The 23,896-nt window shown below is 42.2% G+C and overlaps 1 protein-coding gene across 3 annotated transcripts in view; it reads right to left on the bottom strand.

Annotated features, from left to right (window-relative positions):
* LOC110223539 (semaphorin-4E-like) overlaps positions 1-23,320 on the bottom strand; it is a 48,349-nt gene extending 25,029 nt beyond the window's left edge. Inside the window, exons 1-5 of one of the 3 annotated variants that reach the window (XM_021009154.2) lie at positions 23,199-23,320; positions 19,272-19,446; positions 15,906-16,048; positions 3,917-3,976; positions 1,805-1,903 (exon numbers count right to left, since the gene is read on the bottom strand). In XM_021009154.2, the coding sequence (XP_020864813.1) occupies positions 1,805-1,903; positions 3,917-3,976; positions 15,906-16,048; positions 19,272-19,377 (408 nt within the window). In that variant the 5' untranslated portion in view covers positions 19,378-19,446; positions 23,199-23,320. Of the gene's footprint in view, positions 1-1,804; positions 1,904-3,916; positions 3,977-15,905; positions 16,049-19,271; positions 19,792-23,198 lie in introns of those variants that run through there. The other 2 variants (XM_078154142.1, XM_078154141.1) reach the window with 2 other exon arrangements.
* Positions 23,321-23,896: the final 576 nt, after the last annotated feature.

Genomic DNA, 23,896 nt, shown 5'->3' with positions numbered 1-23,896 from the left:
CTTGAACGTGACCTTTTCTCTTTGCACCCCTTAGCTTGCACCTTAGTTCAGGTCCTCCTCACCTCTCCCCTAGATTATTGCAACAGCTTCACAACTGGTCACCTTACTTCAAGGATCTTCCCACTTCAGTCTATCACACACTGAAGCCTTAAAATACGAACATGTCATTTCCATACTCAATCAACTCCAATAGTTGCCTATTGCCTTGAGAATAAAATATAAAATCCTTTGTTTAGCTTTAGAGACTTTAAAACCTGGTTCCAACCTATCTTTCTGATCTCACTGACACTACTCCCCCTCTCACAGTCTGTAAACCAGCTACACTAGCCATCTCTGTGTTCCTCACTCACGATATTCCAGTTCCCATCTGCAGGCCTTTGCATTAACTGCCTCTCCTGCCTGGAACGCTCTCCCTCCTTAACCTCCACCTCAGAAAGCCCCTATCTTCAAGATGCAGCTCAAGTACTGTCTTCTTCATGAAGCCTTTCCCGATCTCCTCAACTGCTGGCACCCTCTCTCCCTACCTTGTATTTTTTACTGAACTGTATTTATTCACTTTAAATTAATATATGTACTTCTTGTCCTCCACATCTGAATATAAGTTCCTTGTCTGCAGGGATTGTTTCATTCTTTGTACATGTATCCCTATGGCCTAGCAATGCTTGGTATAAAGCAAGTTATATAGAGCTTACATAGCATGTATATAAAGCTCAATAAATACCTTCTGGTTAAGTGACTGTGTAACTTCCCCTTGCCTACCAAATAAAGTTCAAACTCCTTAGCTCGACATTCAAAGCACTCCACAACTGGCTGCTCCCCACCTTCTTTCTGGGCCTTACATCACATCTCCCTTCCACACAATCTATGCTACAGTCGGATGGACTACACTACAACAAGTATTTATAACTCACCAAACATGACTCATGCTTTTTGACCTCAATACCTTTGCTGATACTGTTCCCCATACCCAGAATGTCCTCGTGTCTCAGGTGGCCCCTGAACTGTCTAGGAAGTCAGGAGTCTTTGAGGTGGAGGCGAGGAGGCAGGGCATTCTAGACGTGGGGGTACAAAGGCATGGGGGCAGGAGATGGAATGTTGTATACAGGAAACGACAATTCAGTTTTACTGAAACAGTGTGTAAAGGGATGTAATATGAAATGAGACTGGAAAGGTAGGTGTATAAAGGATTGAAAAACCAGGCTGAGGATTGAGGACTGGGCATTTTATTTTAGAGAAATAGTCACTGAACAGGACTAGGAAGTCATTGAAGATTGTGTATTATGTGCCCCATCGACAATAATTGACCCAAAGGCCTTTGTATCTCTTTTAGCATCCAGCACAGTGCTCTGCACACAATAAGCTCTTACCTGTTTGCTAAATTTATAGAAATGTCTGGACTGGGGAGAAGAGAGACTGGAGGTACAGAAACTACTTGGAAGGAGTCTACTGCAGTTACATGGGTCTGAAGTCAGGAGGAATAAATGGGCCTGACTGAGAGACAACACTAAGAACCAATGAACTGGACTTGGTGACTGTGAGGATATGCAGGATTGGCAGGAATCAGGGATGACATCCAGACTTCCAGTCTGGGTGTCTAGCATAATAATGGCACCAGGGACAGATACAGAAAAGCAGGGGAAATGCCTTTTGATGGGATAGGATGATGAGCTGGGGGACGCTAAGTGTGAAGATTGAAAGAAGGGCAACACACATTGATTTTGTAATGGCAAAAAAATCATGAGCCACATGGACACTTTCTGAAACTTAATCAAGTAACCAACTATCTGCCCATGCAAATGCTTACCATGGAGTCACAAGCGGGATGAAATGCATTAGTCCCACAAACATACAAAGTCGTGTCATTTATCTTGTGGAGGAGGAGGATATAATTTCGACACTGCATCTGAAACAGTGAGGGAAAAACAAATACCCACAATATTTCCAAATCTTATAAAATCATAGAATCACAGTGCTAGGAAGGAACTCTGAGGCCCCCCATGTACAACTCTGATCTGAACTGGAAACTTTCTGACAACATCCCAAACGCGGAGTTGTCCAGCTTCTACCACGGATGCTCTGGAGTTAGAGAGCCTGAATTCAAACAAAGCTGTGTCACTATGCAGCCTTGGGCAAATCACTTCCAGTCTCTGGGTCTACTTCTTCATCTTCAAAATGAGGGGGCTGGACTTCATAATTCCTAAGATCCTTTTCAGCTCTAGGCCCTTGTAGCTATGGAGAACTCACTCAGCATCCCATTCTACTTTTGAACAGCTCTCCATGTAAAGGAATCTTTTTCATTACATTAAGCCAAAATCTGCTTCTGTATAACTTTCTCCCAATCATTCTAGTTCTGTCATCTGGTGCCAGACTGGGTAAATTCAATCATTCTTTCCTAGTAAATGCCTGGAGATGATTATTAAGACTTCTAAAAGTCTTCTCTTAGATGATCATTTCTGGTTTATTCAACCAGTTCTCATGGTGTGGTTTACAGTCATCTACCACTATGGACTACCCTTATGGACTCACTCATTTCAACTGGTAAACCATATAGCTAATTACAGATGGTTTTATGTGTTATGGGTTGCAGAGCTATGCTCACTAAAAACAAATGAAATCATTAAGTACTGAATGCACCCCATACACAGGTACTCTGGAGAACACAATGGGGTAGCAGAGGGTTTTTGTCCTTAAGAAATTTGCATTGTAGCAGAGAAGATGAGGCCTAAATGCTCAAAATATTAAAGAACATTCTAAGAATTACATCACTCCCTTCTGCTCCCCCACCCATGCCCCTAAAACCTGCATGCCAAGATGTGGCACTGAAGTTTGGAGCTTCTGAAAGTTGTGCCAGCAGGTTTTACAACAAGCTGGGAAGGCAGAGGTGGGCTCAGAGCTGTGTGCAGGCCCACTGAGCGAAGTCTGGAAAGGCTTGTTCTAGCATGACTATCAGCTGATGTATTTTTTAGACATAGCATCTTTGAAAGCTGTCTATTGTAGAAATGATGTGACCTACAACAGTGGAAAAAGTATATATGCCAACAAATATTCAAAAAGCTGAAGTAGGGAAGCATGAGATAACCATAATTATCATATGGAGGGTGACCTGAATTTTACAAAACACTTTATACACATACACTCATTTGAGTCTGACAACAGCCCTTATGTCGGTACTTACAAAGGAGCCTCAGAGGGGTGGAATGATTGGCCCATGGCCACATGGCAAGTGTTAGGGGCAGGATTTGAATCTAAGGCCTTGCTGACTTCAAGTCTAGCACTGTCTTGAGTGGGCCTCAAAAGTATCAGCTAATTGGGATAATACAGCTAGTAACCCAAGGTAACATAGACTGGCAGGATGTCAGGGCTGGAAGGGACCTCAAAGATGATCACATCCAGCCCCCTCAGTTTAAAGAGGATAAAAGAGAGGCCCCGAGGGGCTAAGGCAATGCTCAAGGTCCCTCAGAGGCACGGCCAGAACTGGACTCCTGGCCCACAGTTTAGAGGAGGGAGGGATTAGTGTGGGCTGATGGCTGGGAAGCTCTGTGGACCAGAAATTCAAGGTGAGTCTTGAAGGGTGGGAAGGATTAGGAAAACCACAGAGGAGAAGAAAGAAAAGGGCATCCCAGACATGGGAAACAGTGTGAGCAGAAGCAGAAAAGAAAATAATTGAAAAAACAAATATTTAGTATTCCACCTAGCACAGTGTTCTGCACCATATAAAAGTGTGGATTCAGTGAATAAGGGCATGTTTTTGAAAATTCAGGGGAAAATGATTAGTGTGAAAGAGTAGGGAACAATGTTAGACACCTGCACTAATATAAAAATATTTTAAGAAGCTTAAGTAGATTTTAAAAGTAGTTAAAAAGCCTGCTCAATGTGGAAATGACTAACTCCAGTTTTTACAACATTAGTAACTTACTGTGTCTTTTCCTCTATGGATACACTCTAGCCGCCTATCTTCAGTCGCAAACCAATACACCTGAAATCCAAAAATATACTCAATTACAATTTTATACACTTTTCCTGTCTATAAACACAAAACCAAGAAGTAACTCACTGGTGTGCAATTATATTTTAGTACTTCAAGGGTCTGTGATTTCATCATGGGCATTCCTCTTTCTATCAAGGTACACTCCTCCTCCTCCCTCTCCTCCCGCCCTGAACAGACAGCTTTATGAGTAGCCATTGCTAAATAATAACCAGCATTTATATGATGTTTTAAGGTTTGCAAATACTTTACAAATACTGCCTCCTTTAAGCCTCACAACAACCCCAGGGGATGGGTACTATTATTACCCCATATTTTAAAGATGAAGAAACTGAGGCTGGGCAAGGTTAGGTGACTTACTCAGGATCACACAGCTGATATCTAGGATTTGAACTTAGGCCTTCCTGAAACCAGGTCTAGTTTTTATCCAGTGTCAGTCAATAAACATTTAAGCTTCTATTATGTGCCAGGAATTGTGCTAAGCAGCAAGGATACAAAGAAAGACAAAAGACAGGCCCTGCCCTCAAGGATCTCACAATCTAACGGAGGAGATAACATATGAACAACTATACACAAATCAGCTATACGTAGGACAAATAGGAAATAATTAGCAGAGAGAAGGCATTGAAATTAAGAGGGATTAGGAAAGACTTCCTGTAGAGGGTGGGACTTGAAGGGCAGAAAAGCCAGGAGAAGAGCAGGAATGTCCCAAGCCTGGAGGAAACCAGAGAAAATACCCTGGAGCTAGGAGATACAGTGTCTTGTTTGAGAAAATGCAAGGAGGTCAGTGTCACTGAACAAAGAGTAGAGGGTGGTTGGGGGAGGGGTTGGTTGGAAAGGGGTTATGTGTATGTGAGGGGCTGATTATAAATGGCTTTAAATACCAGAGGACTTTCTATTTGATCCTGGAGTATGTGATAGGTAGCCATGGAGTTTAGTAGGGAATAACACGGTGAGACTCGCACTTCAGGAAAATCACTTTGACAGCTGAGTCGCAGATAGACTGAAATGGGGCAAGAAGAGGCAGACTATTTCAATAGTCCAGGAAGGCAGTGATAAAGGCCTGCATCAGAGCGGTGGCAGTGGCAGTGAAGAGAAGGAAGCATGTTCAAGAAATGTGAAGGTAAAATCAACAGGACATGGCAATACATTGGTTATGGAGGATTAAGAGTGAGAAGCTGGAGAGTGACACTTTGGTTGTGAGCCTGTGGGACTGGGAGGATGGTAATAAACTCCACAGGAATAGAGAAGTTTGGTAGGGAAGAGGGTTTTGGGGAAAAGATGATCATTTCCATTTTAGGTATGTTGAGTTTAAGTTATCAACAGGACATCCAGTTTGAACTAATAGGCAGCTGGAGATGTGACACTGGAGGTCAGGAAAGAGATTACAGATGTATAAGTAGATTTGATAATCATCAGCATAGAAATGATAACTAAATCCATGAGAACTAATGAGACTGCCAAGTGAAATAGTCTAGAAAGAGAAGCTGGCCCTGGACAGAGCCTGGAAGGACACCACACAGTTAATGGGTATGATCCACTTAAAGATCCTGCAAAGGAGATGGAGAAGGAGCCATCTGAAAGGCATAATGAGAACTAGGAGACAACAGTGTCACAGAAACTTAGAGGCAAGAGAGTATCAAGGAGAAAAAAAAACAAGTATTTATTAGGTGTCTACCACGTGAAAAAATTGTGCCAAACGCTTTCCAAACATCATCTCCTCTGAAAAGGAGGTGATCAACAATGCCAAAGGCTGCAGAGGGTCAAGAGGAAGGAGAAAAGGCCATAGATCTGGTGACTAAGGTGGCTTATGACTTTTGAGACAGAAGCTTTCGTTGAATGATGAGGCTAGAAGCCAGACTGTAAAGAATGAAAGAGAATGACAGCAAAGGAAGTGGAGGTACCTACGTACAAGGTCTTCTTAAGAACTGCAGATACAAAAGGCAGGAGAAACACAGGATGACAATTAGTGGGGACGGATGGATCCACGAGGGCTTTTTGAGGACAGAGATGACATAGGCATGTTTGTATGAACTAGGGAAGCAGTCGGTAGGCAGGGAGAGATCGAGATAAGTGAGAACAGAGATTATAGTGCAAGTAATCTGTTTGAGAAGATAGGATGGAATGGGATCACTTGAGCAGAGAGGTTTTCCTTGGCAAGGAGGACAACCTCATCATGTGAGAAAGGATGAAGGAACAGATAGTGGCAGAAGGCTTTTGGGTGATGTGATACGAGGAGGAGAGAATAGAGAGCTTTCAGCAAATGGACTTGTTTTTTTGTTTTTTTCAGTAAAATATGAGGCAAAGTACTCAGCTGAGAGGGGGAGCTATAGGAGGTCAGAGAAGGAATTAAAAAGGTTTGTAAGAGCTGCCATGTTAAATAGGATGATGAGTTGATAAGGAAGGTATAATAGGATTGCCTCACAGCAACAAAGGCCCCACTGAGGTAGTGTGAACATACTCATTCAGGTCTCGTGATTTTCTCCACTGCACCACCTAGATGTCTGAACAAAAAATCAAGACTAGCTGGACTTGTGCTGACAAGCCTCCCAGAGTTTAGTGAGATTGGTCCTTGAACAGCAGATTAGGATGTGCTAGGCATCTAGTGGAAACCTTATGGTTGACAGGAACTGTTAGAAATCGTATTTGGCTAGATGACTTTTGAGAACAACAAACTACCTCCATGTTGTGACAAGTTACCAGGAGGTTGTTAACACATTTTTGTAGCACTTTGCAGTTTACAAAATACTTTCCTTGCCATGGCCTTGCAGGATTACTAGTATGAGCAATGTTAATTGTAATTTTATAGATGGAGAAACAAAGGCTTAGAGAGGGTCAATGACTCACTGACTAGGTGCTACAGGTGGGAAGTGTCAAATGGAACTGGGCCTTCTGATCCCAATTCTACGTTCTTTCCATTATATCATGCTGACTCCATTTTTCATTCTATTTTTAATGAGATGGAAATTAAGACTAAGAGAAGTTTAAAAACTTTCCCATTATCTCCCAAATGGAATCAATAAATCAATCACTGAGTATTTAGAAATATACTATGTGGCAAGCACTGTGCATACGAGCACAAAGAATAAAATAATCCATTCTCAAGGATTATAAATTCTAATGGGGAAGACAAGTATAGATGTAAATATATACAGTACATACCTACATACATATATGTGTGTGTAAGTGAATAAATAATGTAGTTAAATGCAAGGTAGTTAGGGAAGGATGTCAACTGGAAGTTGGAAAGGAATTAGGAAAGACTTCATGCCTTCCCTCTGTGATTATCTCCAATTTATCCTGTGTGTGTGTCTATTTTTTCTTTTTTGTACATAGTTGTTTTCACATTGTCTCCCCCGTTAGTTTGTGAGCTTCTTGAAGGCAAGGCACTGTTTTGTCTTTCTTTGAATGCCTAGCACTTAGCACAGACCCCAGCACATAGTAGGCATTTAATCTCTGTTAACTTGATTTTAAACTCCAAAATGGAAAAGATTGATATGGTTGGTACTGATACTAGAAAAGGTAACGTCTGGGTGGGTAGGGAAACTTTCCTTCAAGGTGGTATTGTTTCTTAGGTAAGTCTGTTGACCAAAAATAATTTCTCTGCACAGCTCATTAGGGTTATCAGTAGACATGTGCCCTTTCAGTAAAATAGCCCTATCTATTGCTATATTACTGTTATATTTGTCCTAGGGACTTATATTCTTTAATTTTACTACAAAAAGAAGACCAAGAAGGTAAACATCAGCTTTTAAATAATCTGCTACAGCAATACAAGGATCTAAGACATCTCCAAAGGCCTCATGATGGAAAATGCTATCCACAAAGAAAAAGAAAAATGGAGTTTGAATGCAGATTGAAGGTATTTTTTTCTTCTGTTGTGTTTTGTTTCCTCTTTCTGGTAGTTCCTCCCATTGGCTCCAATTCTTACTTACATCATCACTAATGTGAAAATATGTTTAATAGGAATGTATCAGATTGTATCAGAATATATCAGAATGTATCAGAATATATCAGATTGTGCGCCATCTTGGGGAGGGAGAAAAATTTGATGCTCAGAAGCTTATGGAAGTGACTGTTCATAATTCAAAATAAATTAATTTTAAAAATTAAAAAAAAGAAAAGAAAATCTGCTATGGTCATACAACCACTAAGGAACCTCTATGTATGGGGTTTTTTTAGGGCCAAATTACACCTATGCTCGACATAGATGTCAGCTCCTCTATAAAGCCTTCTATCCCCTGAACTACAAGTGATCTCTTCCCACCCTTTGTCCTCAAATATCAGAGCATTTTGTTCTACAACTGGAAGGAACTAATCCACCCCTTGTTTTATAGATAAAATTACACACTGGATATTCAGTGAAAGATTATAATATGTATGTGTGTGTTTAACATCAGTAGCCCAAAATTTTAACCTACTAAAAAGTACTTTAATATTTCAACAAATTTGTGATTTCAACTATGTGCATATGGGCAGCATAATACATTGGATTTTAAGTTAGAGAATCCTGAATCTTAACCTCTGTCACTTAGGACAAGTAACTTCTCCTTTCTGGGCCTCATTTTCTTTATCTATAAAATAAGTGGATTAGATCCCATGACTTCTAAAATTCCAAAGCAGCAGTGTGGTGCAGTGGAAATAATTCTGGATTGGGAATTTGATAAGCTGAGCTGACAGGATCTTGGGGAAGCTGTTGAAGTCCTTGGGGTCCCAAGCTCTCCATTTCTCAAGTGAAGAACTCAGACTTCCAAGGTCATCTTTCAAAGGAGCAGACTGAGACACAGCTACACAAACCTATCCTGTAAGTCTTGCAACATTTCATGAGTTATCACTACAATACCATTTTAGTCTGTTGTCACTGATTCTTACTACATGACCAATCCCAATCTCCTTTTCTGATCATCAGCTTTTTTAGAATATGGTCTCCTTGTTTTATGCCTTGACTGATATTGCTAACTAGAGGATTTTAAATGTTATTTCTGTGGCTGAATCTGTGAATCTTAAGTGTTCTTAACATGAATCATATATGATCTTATATGGTCAGTCAATAAACATTAAACACCTACTGTGTACCAAGCACTGTGCTAGACACTTCACAAATATTACCCCATTCTATCTTCGCAACTACCCTAGGAAGCAGTGCTATTTTTATCTCCATTTTACAGGAAGACTGAGGTCAAATGACATGGTAAGGGTCAGACACTACTAGTGTCTGAAGCCAGATTCGAAATTGTCTTTCTGACTCTAGGCTCAGCTCTGTGCAACCTAGCTGGGGGAGGAAGGTGTAAGATGTAAGAAGGAGTACAGATAAGTGTGAGGGTAGAAAATTACAAAGAGCTTTGAATGGCAAACAGATGATTTGATATTTATGTATGATCCGGGGGCTGATAGGGAGCCACTGAATTTACTGAGCAGCGCGTGACATGATCAGATCTGGGCTTGAGGAAGATCATTATGATAACTGAATTGAGATGGACTAGAGTAGAGTGAGACTGGGGCAGGCAAACCTACCAACAGAAGAAGATCCAGGAAAAGAGGCACAGAAGGAACGGTCAGATAGGAAGAAAGAACCAGGAAAGAAGGGTGTCCTGAAAACTTAGAGAAGAAAGAGGCACCTTGTTGTAGGGGAGCCTTTAAAGGCTGTTTTGCTTTCTGGCACAACTTTTTTTTTTTAGAAAAGAAACAATTAACACAGCAAGCTTTTGTAGATTTATTGACTAAAGATAAATACCAAACGTAACAGAACACTGTATTTGAAGTCAGTCTGCTACAATAAATCATAAAAACCTTTTTGTTCTTTTCTCATATTTCACCCAGGCTATCTTCAATATGTAGGTGGATCATACTCACTGAGATTCTGTAGAGATGGGAAAGTAGGGATGTGGATCAGTAGTTACTGATACCTTCTTGATCAACTTTTTGATAGAAAGACCATTTTGCCAATCAACTCTCTTTTCCATGTTCAGATATATTAAACATTAATCCCTTAATGCTGTCAACATTTTGTTGTCTCCAGTATGAATGTATTTTGTATGTGTGCTTTGTCTGATCCAGCTGCCCCTCTGTCTTCTTGGCCATTTCTCAAATGTGGAGTCACTACCGTTGAAAAGTTTGCTGTAGAAAGACTGCCAGATCTATAAATAGGATTACAGATTTAGGGTTGGATGGCATCTTCCCGGTCATCCATCCCAATCCCTTTATTTTACAAATGAAGTGAGGCTCGGAGTCACATAACCATTAAGGATCTGAGCTCAGATTCAAACCTAGACGCTCCTGACTCCAAGTTAAGCACTCTACCTATGAGGCAGCTAGGTGGTGTAGTGGATAGAGTGCTGGGTCGGTCTATCGTCAGAAGTCTTCTGGTATTTTCTGGGTACTGTGCAATGTGCTAGGAATATAAATACAAGCCAATGATAGAGCTCCTACCCTCAAGGAGCTTACAATCTACCTGGGAAAGATAATATCTAAGGAGGAACTGGAAAGGTGGAGGGGGAAGGGGGAACCTGCTAGTAAGGAAGTGAAGAAATCCAGAGAGTAAGTCAAGCCCAGAATCAGAAGCAGCTTCTATTCTGACAGTTTACCTGTGGAGTCTCCCCTGAGGGTTGTCTGTGAAAGGTTTGGGGAATGTGGACTCTGCAAGGTACACGTGGTTGACACAGGTGACACATTTCATCAGTGCTCACTGACAGAATTTAATTCATTTTTTAAAACAAGCATTTATTGAACGCTGTCATAAAAGGCACTATTTTCATTCAAAAAATAAAGAAACTACAACTCAACTGAGATTCATTTATTAAATTCGCTACGAACTTGACTTAAAACACAAACTTTAAAAATGAGGCACAAAGTGCCAACTCGGGGGAGACGCCAGGGTATGCTGGGGCACCCCCCATGTGCACGTCTGTAGTGGCTGAGCTCGTGATTATTCTTTCACGCGGCTCAGTTTCAGCGCGCATTCCAGCTCTCCGCAGCTCCAGGCGCAGGGGGCCGCTATCTGGGCCGCGTGGGCTTGTACTTGGTAGTTTCTACCCATTAGTTTACGGATGAAACATATTATCTCATTTATCCTGCTTTTTCATGGTCAGTGACCAGCCCGGCGCAAATGCTACTAATTATGCTGAGAATGACCTTGAGAAAGCTACTGTTATAGCAACATGGGGAAAGTGGGAGGGCAAAAGTTACAAAGCTGCTGTGAAACTTTTACAGGAGAATTAAGAGGTTAGAAGCAGTTATGATCTTTTTCAAAAAAAAACTATTAACTCAAAGTGCAAACAAAAAGGGTTTATACATTAGGATTTATACAAAGGGATTATATACACTATACTTAATCTCTGTTTCTTTTACATAGAAAGATGATCTCCCAAAATAGAGGTTGCGGTGGCAAATTTAACATACATATGATAGTCAATAAAAATAACATACAACAAACAACCAAATAATATACAAAGGGGCAACTTATCCTTCGTTATTTAATCTTACACATAAAAGCAGAGATTCAGACATCAGCAACACCTCAGCCATGAGGAGGGTCCCTGTAGTCACACGAGGCACAGGCCTGTAAAAGGCCAGCCAGAACAAACATGAATAAATATATATGATCTAATTTCAGTGGAGCCCTTACTACTCTAAGGCAATTCCTTTATTCCTATCCAATTCTCCATCCTATTCCCCAGTCTCCCTATCTTGTTCAGAATGGAAATGCAGTAGATCCCATTACTGGCTGGATCCCATTACTAAGCAGCATGAAAACTTTAACCCTCCTTTTAGAGAGGGCCAGTTTGCCCCTTCTGAAGCAGCTGGGTTGCCCTCCACTACCAGCGGCTCATTACATCATTGCCAGACTCAGCAGACACCTGACTGGCTTCAGCCAATCTTCAGCGGCTCGAATCTTCAAATTCGAGGGACCCAGCAACATCTCCAGCAGCAGGCTCCGGAAGCTGTTGTCGTCGGCCCCTCGTTTTTAAAGAGCACCGACGACATTATGATGTTGGAGGTCAGGGTACGGTGTGTTCAGGCCAATCGGTCCAATACGAGCTGGGAAGGCTCCACCACAGGTTGGCCACAAGAAGTCTGTCAGAACATTTGGGATGGAGAAGCCTCTGGATTTGTGCAGCTCATATTTCCTTCGTGCTCCTGAGATTCTGCTTTACTCATGGAGCACAGCACCTTGAGGCAGACATGCCATGCCAGGCGGTCCTGTGCCAGTGTCTCCCATGGCTCACAATCAATACTAAGGCTCTTCAGAGAAGCCTTGGGAGCATCCTCACATCATCTGTCTGACCCACTGTGTGAGCACTCGTCGTGTGTAAGTTCTCCATCGAAGTCCTTTAGGTGAGAGTACATTTGGCATTTGGATTACGTGGCCAGCCCATCAGAGGTGCACTCTCTGCAGCAGAGTTTGAATGCCTGGCAGGTCAGCTCAAGAGAGGACCTCAGTGTCCAGTATCTTACCCTGCCAGGTGATCCTCAGAGTCTTCCTAAGACAATTCAAACGGAAGCGATTCCATTTCCTGGCATGGCGCTGGTAGACTGCCCAGGTTTCACAGGCATACAACACTGAGGTCAGCACAACGGCTCTGTAGGAGTCTGGTAGTGGCCTAATACCTCTTCTCTTCCATACTTTCTTTTGGAGCCCCCCCACATGCTGAGGGTCCTCTTCGAGAACGAAGGACCAACAACCATCACAGCTGGCTCTGGCAATTCGTGCATTAATGTCGTCATCTTTGCGGACGTGCTTGGAAAGCTCACTGCCAAGGTGAGTGAATTTATCCATAACATTCAAAATTTCTCCATCTGCCATAACCAGTGGTTCCACGTGTGGATGGTGGGGTGCCAGCTGAGGCAGCACCTGTGTTTTCTTGGTGCTGGTTGTCAGAGCAAAATTAGCACAAGCAACAGAGAATCAATTCATACTGTGTTGCACCTCAGCCTCGGAGCGCACAATCATCCGCAACAAAAAGTGGCACACTGATCTCTCCTCCACTTTGGTCTTGGCTCACAGCCTTTTCAAGTTAAAGTTGCAGCATGTACAGCAGCCACACCCTTGTAAACCGTCTCTGCAGACAGGCTAAACCAGGCTGAGGGGAACTGACAGGCCTCAAACCTGTCAATGAGCAAGAAGGATGTCTATCCCGCAGATGTGAAGACTTCCCCAGTGGAATGGGAAGATGAGAACAATTTGTTCCAGTGGCCATGAAGGCAGCAGAACCGGATGCTGCGGAGCACTCAGAGCTTGTTCAGGTACTGCACTCTGCGGCCACTGCCAGTTGTCTAGACTTCTTTCTTGCCACTGGACTTTGATGACTCTGATGACTTTGATGATGCAGGCTGACATCTACAGGCTACTACTCCCAGCAATCAATGGTGGGTCAGTCTACTGGTCAGTCTACAGAGGCTGAGTCTCTCTGTACTTAAGCTATCCCGATCATTGGATAGCAGATTGTTATCCGTCACCAGCACCCTTCCTGAAGCCTTTCCAACTTGTGTCTCTTTGGCATGGCCTTTAAGACCCAGATTCCTTCCCACAGTTCAATGAACTATTGAGGTTTGGCACACACAGAAATTTTACAGAAGAGGCCCGTCCAAAACACAAGTGAATTCCTTATTCTCCTGAGAGGTTAACTCAATATCCTTAATTCTCACCTGGTATATACACATAAGCATCTGATCTAGTTTAAGCAAAGCATAATTAAGAGGGTAATTGTAGTGGGGGGAAAATTAATATATTTCTGAATCAAACAGAACTTATTTACCTTCTGTTTTTAGGTACATGATGTCACTATTTGCCTGCCTTGGCATGGATGACTCAGAGAGGACCATGATTCTGGTCATTAGCATTATGGAATTATAATGGTGAAAGTGGTCCCCAAAGGTAGTGTAGTAGAAAGAATACTGAATTTGTGGCCAGAAATTTGAGTGTTCAAATAGAGCCCCAGGCCTCTATTTGAGTCCTAGCTAAGATGGTGCGATGGAAGAACATAGGGTCTAGAGTCAGGACGACCTGAGTTCAAATCTGACCTCAAGACACAACTAGCTGTGTGACTCCGGCCAGGTCACTTAATCTCTTTTTGCCCCAGTTTCCTCAATTGCAAAGTGAGGGTAATTACAGCACCTATCTTGAAGGGCTGTTGTAAAGATCGAATAAGATAATATTTGTAAAATACTTAGCGTAGTGCCTGGCATATGGTAGGCCCTATATGTTCTTCCTTTTCCTCTTCCTAGCTATACTATTTACTAGCTATGATGCCTTAACAAAACATTTTACCTCTCTATGCCTTGGTTTCTTCATCTGTAAAAAAGGAAAAATTATTTGCACAACTACTTCCCAGGGTCATTGTAAGGATCAGATATGCAATATGAATGGCAGCTATTCCTATTACTCAGTGATGTAAACAGAATTCCCTTCACAAATTTAGACTGTTGCCCCTTCTCTGCTTCAGTCCTAGTGAGTTTCTGTAACTGAAAAAATTCATCAGCTGGTAGCCAACTTTATGGTGATGAGCCTCACTGTACTTGGCTCTGCTAGTGTTCATATGACACAAAGTTTTTCCAACTAGATGAATCTCATCAGAGTTTGTGCTCCATTTGCAAAGCCACTGCAAACCCAAAGTGTTAGCCAGGGTATAGCCCAGTGGTGCATCAGAGGAGGTTTTTTCGGGGGGATTATTTTCACTATTATTATTGCTGGTGCAATCAATAGGCAGTTATTAGGTACTGACCTTGTGCCAGGCTTGGTGCTAAGTACTGGGGCTACAAAAAAAGATCCTCAAGGTGCATGCATTCTAATGGGAGAGCGAGCACGTAAACAATTAGATATATAACTTCATGCTACGCAGAGGAAGCTGAGACTGAGGAGGTGAAGCAGTCATACAAAGAATGAGCAACAGCGTAGTGATGAGCTCTTTCTGCTGCACCAGAGAACTGCTTCCTAGCACTGCTCCATACTTGACTTTGAGGGGTTAAAAGCCAGTCAGGTTAATACTGTCAAAGGGCGGTGACCCGTAGAATGGTCAATACTTTAGACAGCTTTAGAGAAACAAGGGCAATGATGTGACTAGAACTCTGGTAAAATCTACAAGGTACCTTGGCACCACAGACATTTATGAAGGCCACTCTATCCTCAAAGCAATGTCCTGGGTTCATCCCTAACTATTCTAAAAATAAAGTAGAATACCCTAATAATGTGTGTCAAATGTTAGAGCTGGAGAGGACCTAAATGACCCTCTACTATAACCCCTTCATTTTTTTAGATGAGAAAACTAAGGGTAGGAGATTTGCCCAAAATTACATAATGAATAAGTAAACAGTGCTACAGAAATACAATATTACTATACAGTAGGGGAGTGGGGTGGGTACTAACTCTAGTTTATAGGGGAACAGAGTCCTCTGATGAAGAACAGTTGACATTTTTCACGGTATATAATTGATGCTCTCCACCAAAACTCCTTAGGTGCCTCCTTCTGCTAAGGAGGTAACTCTACATTCTTGAAAATTATGCCAGTTCAACATAAACTCTAAAATGCCCTACTAAATTAGAAAGGCACCAAATTTAGACCCAGAAACAGACTGTTTGCCTATCATCTGATAAATTCAGAGTGTATCATCACCAGAGACTTACGTACTAGAAGTGGTTTTTTTTTTTGTTAAAGTAATTCAAGAATACTACCTACTAATATATGCAGGGAGGATATTTGCATTGTTGGAGGGAATATTCATATTAATCAAATATTAGCTTCTTTTAGTACTGAAGTACGATTTATAATCTAAATGTCTATTAATAGGCTGTATTTTAAAAGGGTTGTATTGTACCTGACTCCCCACCCCACCTTCCAATCAATTTCAATTTAATTCAAACAAAGGGGGCCTAAATAAAGATACCTAGAAAAAAAACAAGATTAGAAACACTTAACTAACTTACACTGTTCACTTCTCTAGTGATGTCATTCATGTCAACAGCAAAGACAGCTTCCCTGGCACCGATAAATAAGGTGTCAGTTTCTTTATTCACTAAGAGTGTTGAAAAATTGGAGAATCCTGATTTTCCAAATTCTTTGCTATCATCTAAAACGACAAAATGCAAAGGGTGTTTCCATTTAGAAATTCCCAATGGGATGAAAATTCACAAGAATGAATTACTGATTTTTTTCTCCTAAATCAGTATCCAATTTAAAAAGCCCATTTCGGACAGAAGGCAGAGTTGAACTCTGTCTTCTGTTGCCAGTTCTGCAGACAGCAACTGAAAATCATTACTGATAGTGGAGAGCTTCACTTTGAAAAGAAATTCCTGCCAAAACATGATAAATGACTATAGTGCAAAACAGAAAAGAGCTGTGAAAAATGGACAAGAAGGCTCCAAATGTGCTTTCCCTTCATTACTATTTTGAAAGTCTGTATGTGACAAGTTTAGTCCAAAAAAGAAATATGAACTCAAAATAAAAATATTTTCCTCTTAGCTCTTACTGCATTTGCCATTTAAAAAAAGAAGACCGCCCTCATTTTTCAATTTCTAGCCATGTCTTTACTATTTTCCATATTTTGTTACTGGATCTGCTATCTACACAGAAACACACCATTTAAAAATATACTTTTGTCCTCTCAAGAATTTATTTTCCTGATGAATACAGGCATGCTTTATTTTAAAGAAAACTGATTTGAAAATCAAATATAAAACACATTATGGTATTACCAACTTAAAATTATTTTCCTTAATAAACAAGTTTCCTAAGTAGGTATTCTGCTGAAATCAAATGTTTGTTTACAAATTATGAATTACTTGATCCAGAGTGAAAGAAACAACTTAGTATCAAAATTTTAATCTTAAGAGAAGGCAGCTCAGTCTGAAGGAGAAAGTGCTGCCCTTGGAGCTATAAAGGCCTGGTTCTGAATTCTGCTCCTGACTCCTACCCACTGGGTGACTCAACTTCTTCATCTATCAAATGGAGATAATAAAATAAAACCTGCTATATATCTCACAGTGTTGTTATAGGTCACCAAATTCATTATATAAACACAAACTGTGGTTAGTACTAACTGAAAATCAATCTGAAATGAGAAAATCCCTAAATTTATTATGTAAATCCCAAAGATGTCAGAATAGGAAAGGCCTTAGAACAAGGATGGTCAGGGCTGGACAGATCCTAATAAAAGAGAACACAGAATATTAGTGATATGGGGGCCCTTAGAACACAGAACATCATAGCTGGAAGGACCCTAGAAAGGAAGGGAACAAGCATTTATTAAGCACCTACTTTGTGCCTGGCACTGCATTAAGTGTTTTGCAAATATTATCTCATTTGATCCTTAAAACAACCCTGGGCCTTGAGCACTATTTTTTCCCCATACACTGAGGCAGACAGGTTAAATGACAAGTGTCCAAGGCCACATTTGAACTCAGGTCTTCCTGACTCCAATCCTAGTGCTCTATCTACTGTATTACCTGGCTATCTCTAGGTCCCAGATCATCTAATCCAGATTCTTCACTTTACAGATGGAGACTCTAAGGCCAAGAGAGGTCAAATAGATGTCAATGGAAAAGTTGGATTCAATTTATAAAAACTAGATTCACATTCTATGTATCAGGAACAGTTCTAAAGTATGAAGTAAGGCACACTGGTATAATCTAAGTTTGGCCAACCCTCCCTAACTTCTGAGGTCAGCTTGCCTGAGCAACAGGTATGATGATTAGAAATGGGAGGTCATACAGTATGCCCCTTTTAAGAAAACTCCACATATGAAAACTCAAACTTATAAAACAAAAATATTAGAAGATAATTCACTATGCCAAAGAATGCACTAGGAAAATTCAAACTTCCCTAGTTTACTCAAAAATGTGATCTGCAGTGTGAAGTTGAGAGTTGTAGATTTAAGCCTAGCTTAGTTCCTTCTATAACACTGAATAAATTTTCTGGCTTCCTCTGGAAAATCCCTACACTATTCGTATCCACCTCACAGGGCTGTTGTGAGGACAGCACTTTGTAAGGAGTAAAGTGCTACAAAAATGAAGTTACTGCCCTTTAATAAATTTCATTATTTGTAGGTAAAGAACTAGAATGGGCCCCTGGAAAAAAGGGCAAGGGCGGGTGGATGACAAAAATAGCCTAATTCTGAAAATAATTAATGTGTAAAAAAAAAAACCAACTAAACTAAAACAGCCTTAGCAGTTTATACAATAAGATCTTAATAATTTGAACTAACTAGGTGAAGGTGCCAATTTTTAAGCAAAGAACTGTTTTTTGAAGAGGAGTTCTTATATTTCTTTATGTAAGGAGAGTTACTTTAACTCAACAGTATTTCTGAAAAAGACATTCTGTCAAACTTAGTTTAAGGAAAAGAGATCTATCTGTAATTGGCATCATCATTTGCATATAGTTATAATCCTTCAAATGTGTTCAGTAGGTGAAATATACTCCCCTGCATCTTGTTTACCACCACATAATTACAGAGATTTTGAACATTAAGTCCAACTCCCCTTTTTTAAAGATAGGGAAAACTAAGGTTGAAAGAATCAAAGTGACTACTTTGCCTGCTAAGATCACAGGATTTTAGACATGGAAGAGATCGTAACACATCATCAGTCTAGTCAAAGGCCCTTCATTTTACAAACAAGGAAGCTAAGGTCCAGAGAGGTTAAATGATTTGCCCAAATTCACAGGATCTTAGGATTTCAGAAATGACCTTAGAGATAATTTCATTCAACAACTCCCTCAAAATACATTAAAAAAAAGTGTTATTGATGCCTTTTGCTTTTATATCACTGTCCATGTCCCCTACCCCTTACCCTCTTGCCCATAAAGTGACCCTTTTTTTGTAACAAAGAAAAACAGCTAAAACAAAGCCACCTGGCACAATGACCACACCTAACAGTGCCTGCAGTACTCCTCACCAGTAGCTGCCCACCTTTCTACCCAAATGACTGAAGTATGCTTCATCATCTTCATCCCTGGCTTTTAGAGATGAGAAAACCGGGCCCCACGGAGATGGAGGGCCAGGCTCCAGAATGACAGGACCCATTGATGGAGGCTGTCTGACTTCAAGTCAGTGGCAGAGTAAAGGGCAAGTCCTTAGGCTCAAACATACAGAATGCCTAAGCCACCCGCATACATAACTCCATTCTTTATTTCCAGCAGGAGCGGGCACTGAATGGCAATGGCTGGAGGTGCCCCTCCCCCTACTGGACAGTGCTAGGACACACTGGAGGGTACTACACCTGCTCCTCCGCCTTGATCCCCTCAGCAACGACTACTCTACAGTAAAGAAAGTTCAGAGTTATAAGTAGGTCACTTACTTTGATACTTTATGGTTTTTCTGGGAATGCAGTTCAGAGGAGATGCTTCCATCTGTTGGAGTAATTCACAAAAAGCAAAGGAAAGGAGAGCAGCCCAAATGTTCATTTTCAAATGTCCAGCTCCAACAAAACTTCCCCAGACTTTGTTCTTGGACCGTGACTATCCTGTCAAAATCTCAAAAGCAGACATATGGCAATTTTAACTTTTTCTATAAAGTTGAGAGCAATAGAAAATAGTCCTCTTGCTCCCCCACTTCCTCTGAAAATAATTGCTTTTAGCAACATTCGTCAGATGTGTCCTAAAAACTGAAAGTAGTTTTAAATGGCCTTGTTACACAAATCCTCTGACAAAGGCGTCATCTGGGCACAATTAAGAACCTCTTTATATTTCTTTCCTATAGAGACATTGTGTTTAGACCTCTTCATCAAAGAGCTATCCAGCTGTGGCGAATTTGTTTTTGTCTAGAAATGGCATCTTTTGGCAAAACACAGAGCAGCCTCTTGCCAGAATCCTTTTTGTGTTCAGTGGGGCTTGTTCATGAATTTGACACCACTATCTACCTCAAAGAGTTGTTATGAAGACCAAATCAAATTCACTTCAACAAGCACTGATTAAGCCCCTACTATGTGCTAGGTAATGGGAACACAAAGACAAAAATGAAATAATCCCTGCTTTCAGGGAGTTTACAGGAGGTGAAGGAAGGGGAAAGTTACTATAAAATGTACAACAAAAAGCAAATATAAAGTATACTCAAAGTAATTTCAAAAGAGAGAGCATGCTAACAATTGGAGGGGAGTGGAGCTAGGGAGGGAGGAGTCGGGAAAAGCATCACTGGTGAGATAGTCCTCAAGTTCTGCTTTGAAGACAGGAGAGGGCTCAGAGTCAAGGGCGAGAGGCAACAGGGGAATGCATTTCAGATGCTGGAGGAGTACAGGGGTATCATTTATGTGAGTGCAAAAGAGGCAGGAGACGAATGCTGTGTGCAGGGAACAGCCAGCTGAGCAGTTTGACAGGAGTAATGTGAAATCGCCCTGAGAAGGTGGGGAGAGCTTTGTATCTGACACGAGGATGAAACAATGGCTAGGAAGAAAAATCCCAACCTCCTCACCTGGGCATTCCAGGCCTTCTCCCATTGGGCCCTACATGTTACCACCTACCTGTTCAGCCTCATCACCACTATTCTCCTTTACAGACCTCCTGCCCGGCTAAAACAAAACTGTTGAATAACTCCGGAAGCTCCCTGGCCTCAGAGGGTGTGCCAGGCACAAGGGTCTCTCCTCGGCTCTCCCTGTCTTCTGCCTATCACACTGGCCTCCCAGGCCTAAATGAAATGCTACCTCCTAAGCTGTGCCTCCCCCAATACCACTGCCTATAGGTAAACCGCTCCTTTTTCTGAACAGACACACCACCTTTAACTGCTCTTAGTACATACACTCATACTCCAGTGGGCATGTTATAATTCAACATGATCCAAAAGACCACTAAGTGCCACTGAGTCTAAGGCACAGGACAGCTTCGGGGCACAGTGGATAGAGCGCTGGGCCTGAAGTCAGTAAGACCTGAATTCAATTTCAGCCCCACTCACAAGCTGTGTGATCCTGAGCAAGTCACTCAAACTCTCAGCCTCAATTTCCTCATCTGTAAAATGGAAATATTAATAACACCTACCTCCCAGGATTGTTGTGAGGACCAAGTGAGACAGTTGTAAAAGTGCTTAGTACAGGGCGTGGCACATAGTAGGCACCACATAAATGTTAGATATTATCATTAGTGCCAGGGACACAAAGACAAGACTGAAAAGTCCCTGGCTTCAAGGAGCGTGTATCTCCCTGGGGTAAGAGCGCTTGGGAATGAAGGGTCTTACTGAGGAAGATTATTGTGGAACATGAATAAAGAATGGGTTGGTGAAGGTAGATACTAAAGGGGATATCTTATCACGACTTTCTCCTTTCAATTACACTCAAAGCTTTAGGACAGATGCTCTCTCTACCTAAATCTTCTCGGTATTCTTCACAGTCTTTGGTGCAGAGAAGACCCTCAATAAGTATTTGTTGAATGAATGAATACATGAAAGCAAAAAGCTAATAATATAGCCCAGACAGTGTAGTGTTACAGTGGAAAGGGCCCCTAACCTGTGAGTCAAGAACCCTGGGTTTCAGTGCTGTACCTGCACTTAAATCACATGCAAATCATAAGCAAATCAATTCCCTTCTCTGTGCCTTAGTTTCCTCATCTGTCAACTGTGGTGGTTTTGTTCGATCATCTAAAGGTCCTTTCGAGCTCTAACATTTAACGGTTTTAATTTTTAAACAATTATATGTCCAATAAAGTAACAAGAATAATTTTCTTGTGTGGCGTATTGTAATCCTTTTCATTACTATATAGTCATGCTGTGTGTGTATAGGCTGGGGATAATCTTTTTTATTTGAAAGTAGAATCTATGATTTAGAGCTCCCTTGTAATGACCAAAAGAACCAGCCTTGCAAACCTTCACTGAAATGCTGAATTAAGCTCTGCTATATCCGGCCATATGTACCTGAGAGGCAAGACATGTGTGTGAACATATATACATGTATTCATGTATGTTCCATTTAATTAGACTCAAGTTCAGCATTCTGCTTGAAAATATGTCAGTAAATCTTTGACTTGCCCTCCGGTTACCCTTGAAATTTAAGCCAAAGAAAAACTAGGTTGGTATTAAGGACAAGGACTGCCATGCCAAGCCAGAGTTTTCCCCGAAGGGGCATTTTGTCCTTTTCACGTGTCCAGTTCATTACAAAAGGGCTAATACACAGAAGAGCACATCAAAATTTGCCAGGCAGTGTTTCTGTGAGAAACAGAAGAAATAGTACAACAGCGAGGATACCTGCCCCTGCAACTACATGATATGGGAGGGGCAGACGATCATTTCTTTGTGGATAATAACGGGTAAAAAAACTCGCCTGGATTTTAATCTAAAACAATACTTCACATTTATTCACATAGTGCTTGACAGAATGCTTGCAGCAGCTCAGTGAGGAGGGCGGTGCTGGGTTTGGAATCACAGAACTACAACGGGCAGGGACCTTAGAGATCCTCTAATAGTCCAGGGAGTCCTTGACCTTTTCTGGGTCCTGGAGTCCTTGACCTTTTCTGGGTCCTGGACTCCTCTGAGAGTCTGGTGACACCTATGGAACGAGTGTTTTTAACGTATAAATAATACGTGTAGAACTACAAAGGAAATTACAAAGCGGGAAGAGGCTAGAATCGTCTCTTCCTCTCAAAAGCTTATGGAAGTGATTGCTGACAAATCAAAATAAATTAATAAAAAAAATAAAATAAAAACATTCCTTGAGGAAGAAAACAGAGAAAGAAATGTCTGTCTCTTCCCGCCTCCCTGTGAGCCACGTGCGGACGGGTGTCTAACCCCTCTCTGTACAGCCCCGGGCCTGGAGAAGCAGCAGCCGAACTGACCTCGGAGCGCAGCCCACACTAACGAAAGGCGTTAAGCTTCACCAAGCCCTTTCTTCACAACCACCCAGGGGAGGGGGTGGCGCAAGGATCACCCCCCATTTCCCAGAGGGAAAGCTGAGGCTCGGAGGCAGGAACCGCCTTCCCTCGCCCACACGCCTCACAGAGTCCACGCGGGCTGGCCGCTCCCCACTCCTCCAGCACTCGCTCGCTCCTCCAGGCTCTAGGGGCTGCTCCTCTCCCCTCCCCCCAAGCCCCCAAGAACAATTCGCAGGCCCTCCAAAGCTGCACGGGCCGGCAGAGGCCCTAAGTCACCCCGCCTCTGCGGGGCCTGGGGGAAGGCCCGGGGCGGAGGTACGAAGGCGCGGCCTGGAGGGGGCGGGGTTGGGCCCCGAAGGCGGCTGGGGGCACTTCGCCTGAGGGGGCTGAAGGGGAGGGGGAGGGCCTCTGCTGTCCACCCTGTGGTCCAGACTCACCCCCTTCCCGTTAGTAAGGTTCCCCCTGCAGGTCTAGACGCACCCGCTTCTTCGGATACCCGACCCTCACAGGACCCTGCATAGACCTCGGCGGGATGGGGGGCGGTTGGGTGGAGCCTGCCCACGTGACCACCACGTGCTGGGCCTCCCTCCCAGCTGAGCATGCGCCAAAGTCCCCCTGTCCCCGCCTTCCCCACGATGAAGGGATGTGGCCTAGGCGCTACAGCAGACCGCGAGGCCCAGCCTCTCTCATTTTACAAAAGAGGAAACTGAGGCTCAGAGAGAGAAAGGGTCTTGCCCAAAGTCACCCAAAGGTGAGTGGTAGTCAGTGACATTGTGTTCTAAGAACCCTTCCACCTCTGACATCCTGTGTTCTAAGAACCCTCCCAGCCCTGACATCCTGTGTTCTTTTTTTTTTTTAATTTATTTTTAGTTTTCAACGTTCACTTCCGTAAGATTTTGAGTTTTACATTTTCTCAGGGCAGCTAGGTGGCACAGAGGGTAGAGCTCCAGCCTTGGAGTCAGGAGGACCTGAGTTCAAATGTGACCTCAGATACTTGACGCTTAACTAGCTGTGTGACCCTGGGTGAGTCACTTAACCCCAATTGCCTCACAAAAAAAAAAAGGAGTTTTAAATTTTCTTCCCCTCGAACTTCTCCCCCCTCTCCCCTCCCCCCACCCCCTCCAAGACTTTGAAC

The sequence above is a fragment of the Phascolarctos cinereus genome, unplaced genomic scaffold (assembly GCF_003287225.1).
Source record: "Phascolarctos cinereus isolate Bilbo 61053 unplaced genomic scaffold, phaCin_HiC Scaffold_4;HRSCAF=312, whole genome shotgun sequence".
NCBI lineage: Eukaryota > Metazoa > Chordata > Mammalia > Diprotodontia > Phascolarctidae > Phascolarctos > Phascolarctos cinereus.
Note: the sequence above shows the minus strand (reverse complement) of the source record. Positions and strands in the feature narration are given on the sequence as shown.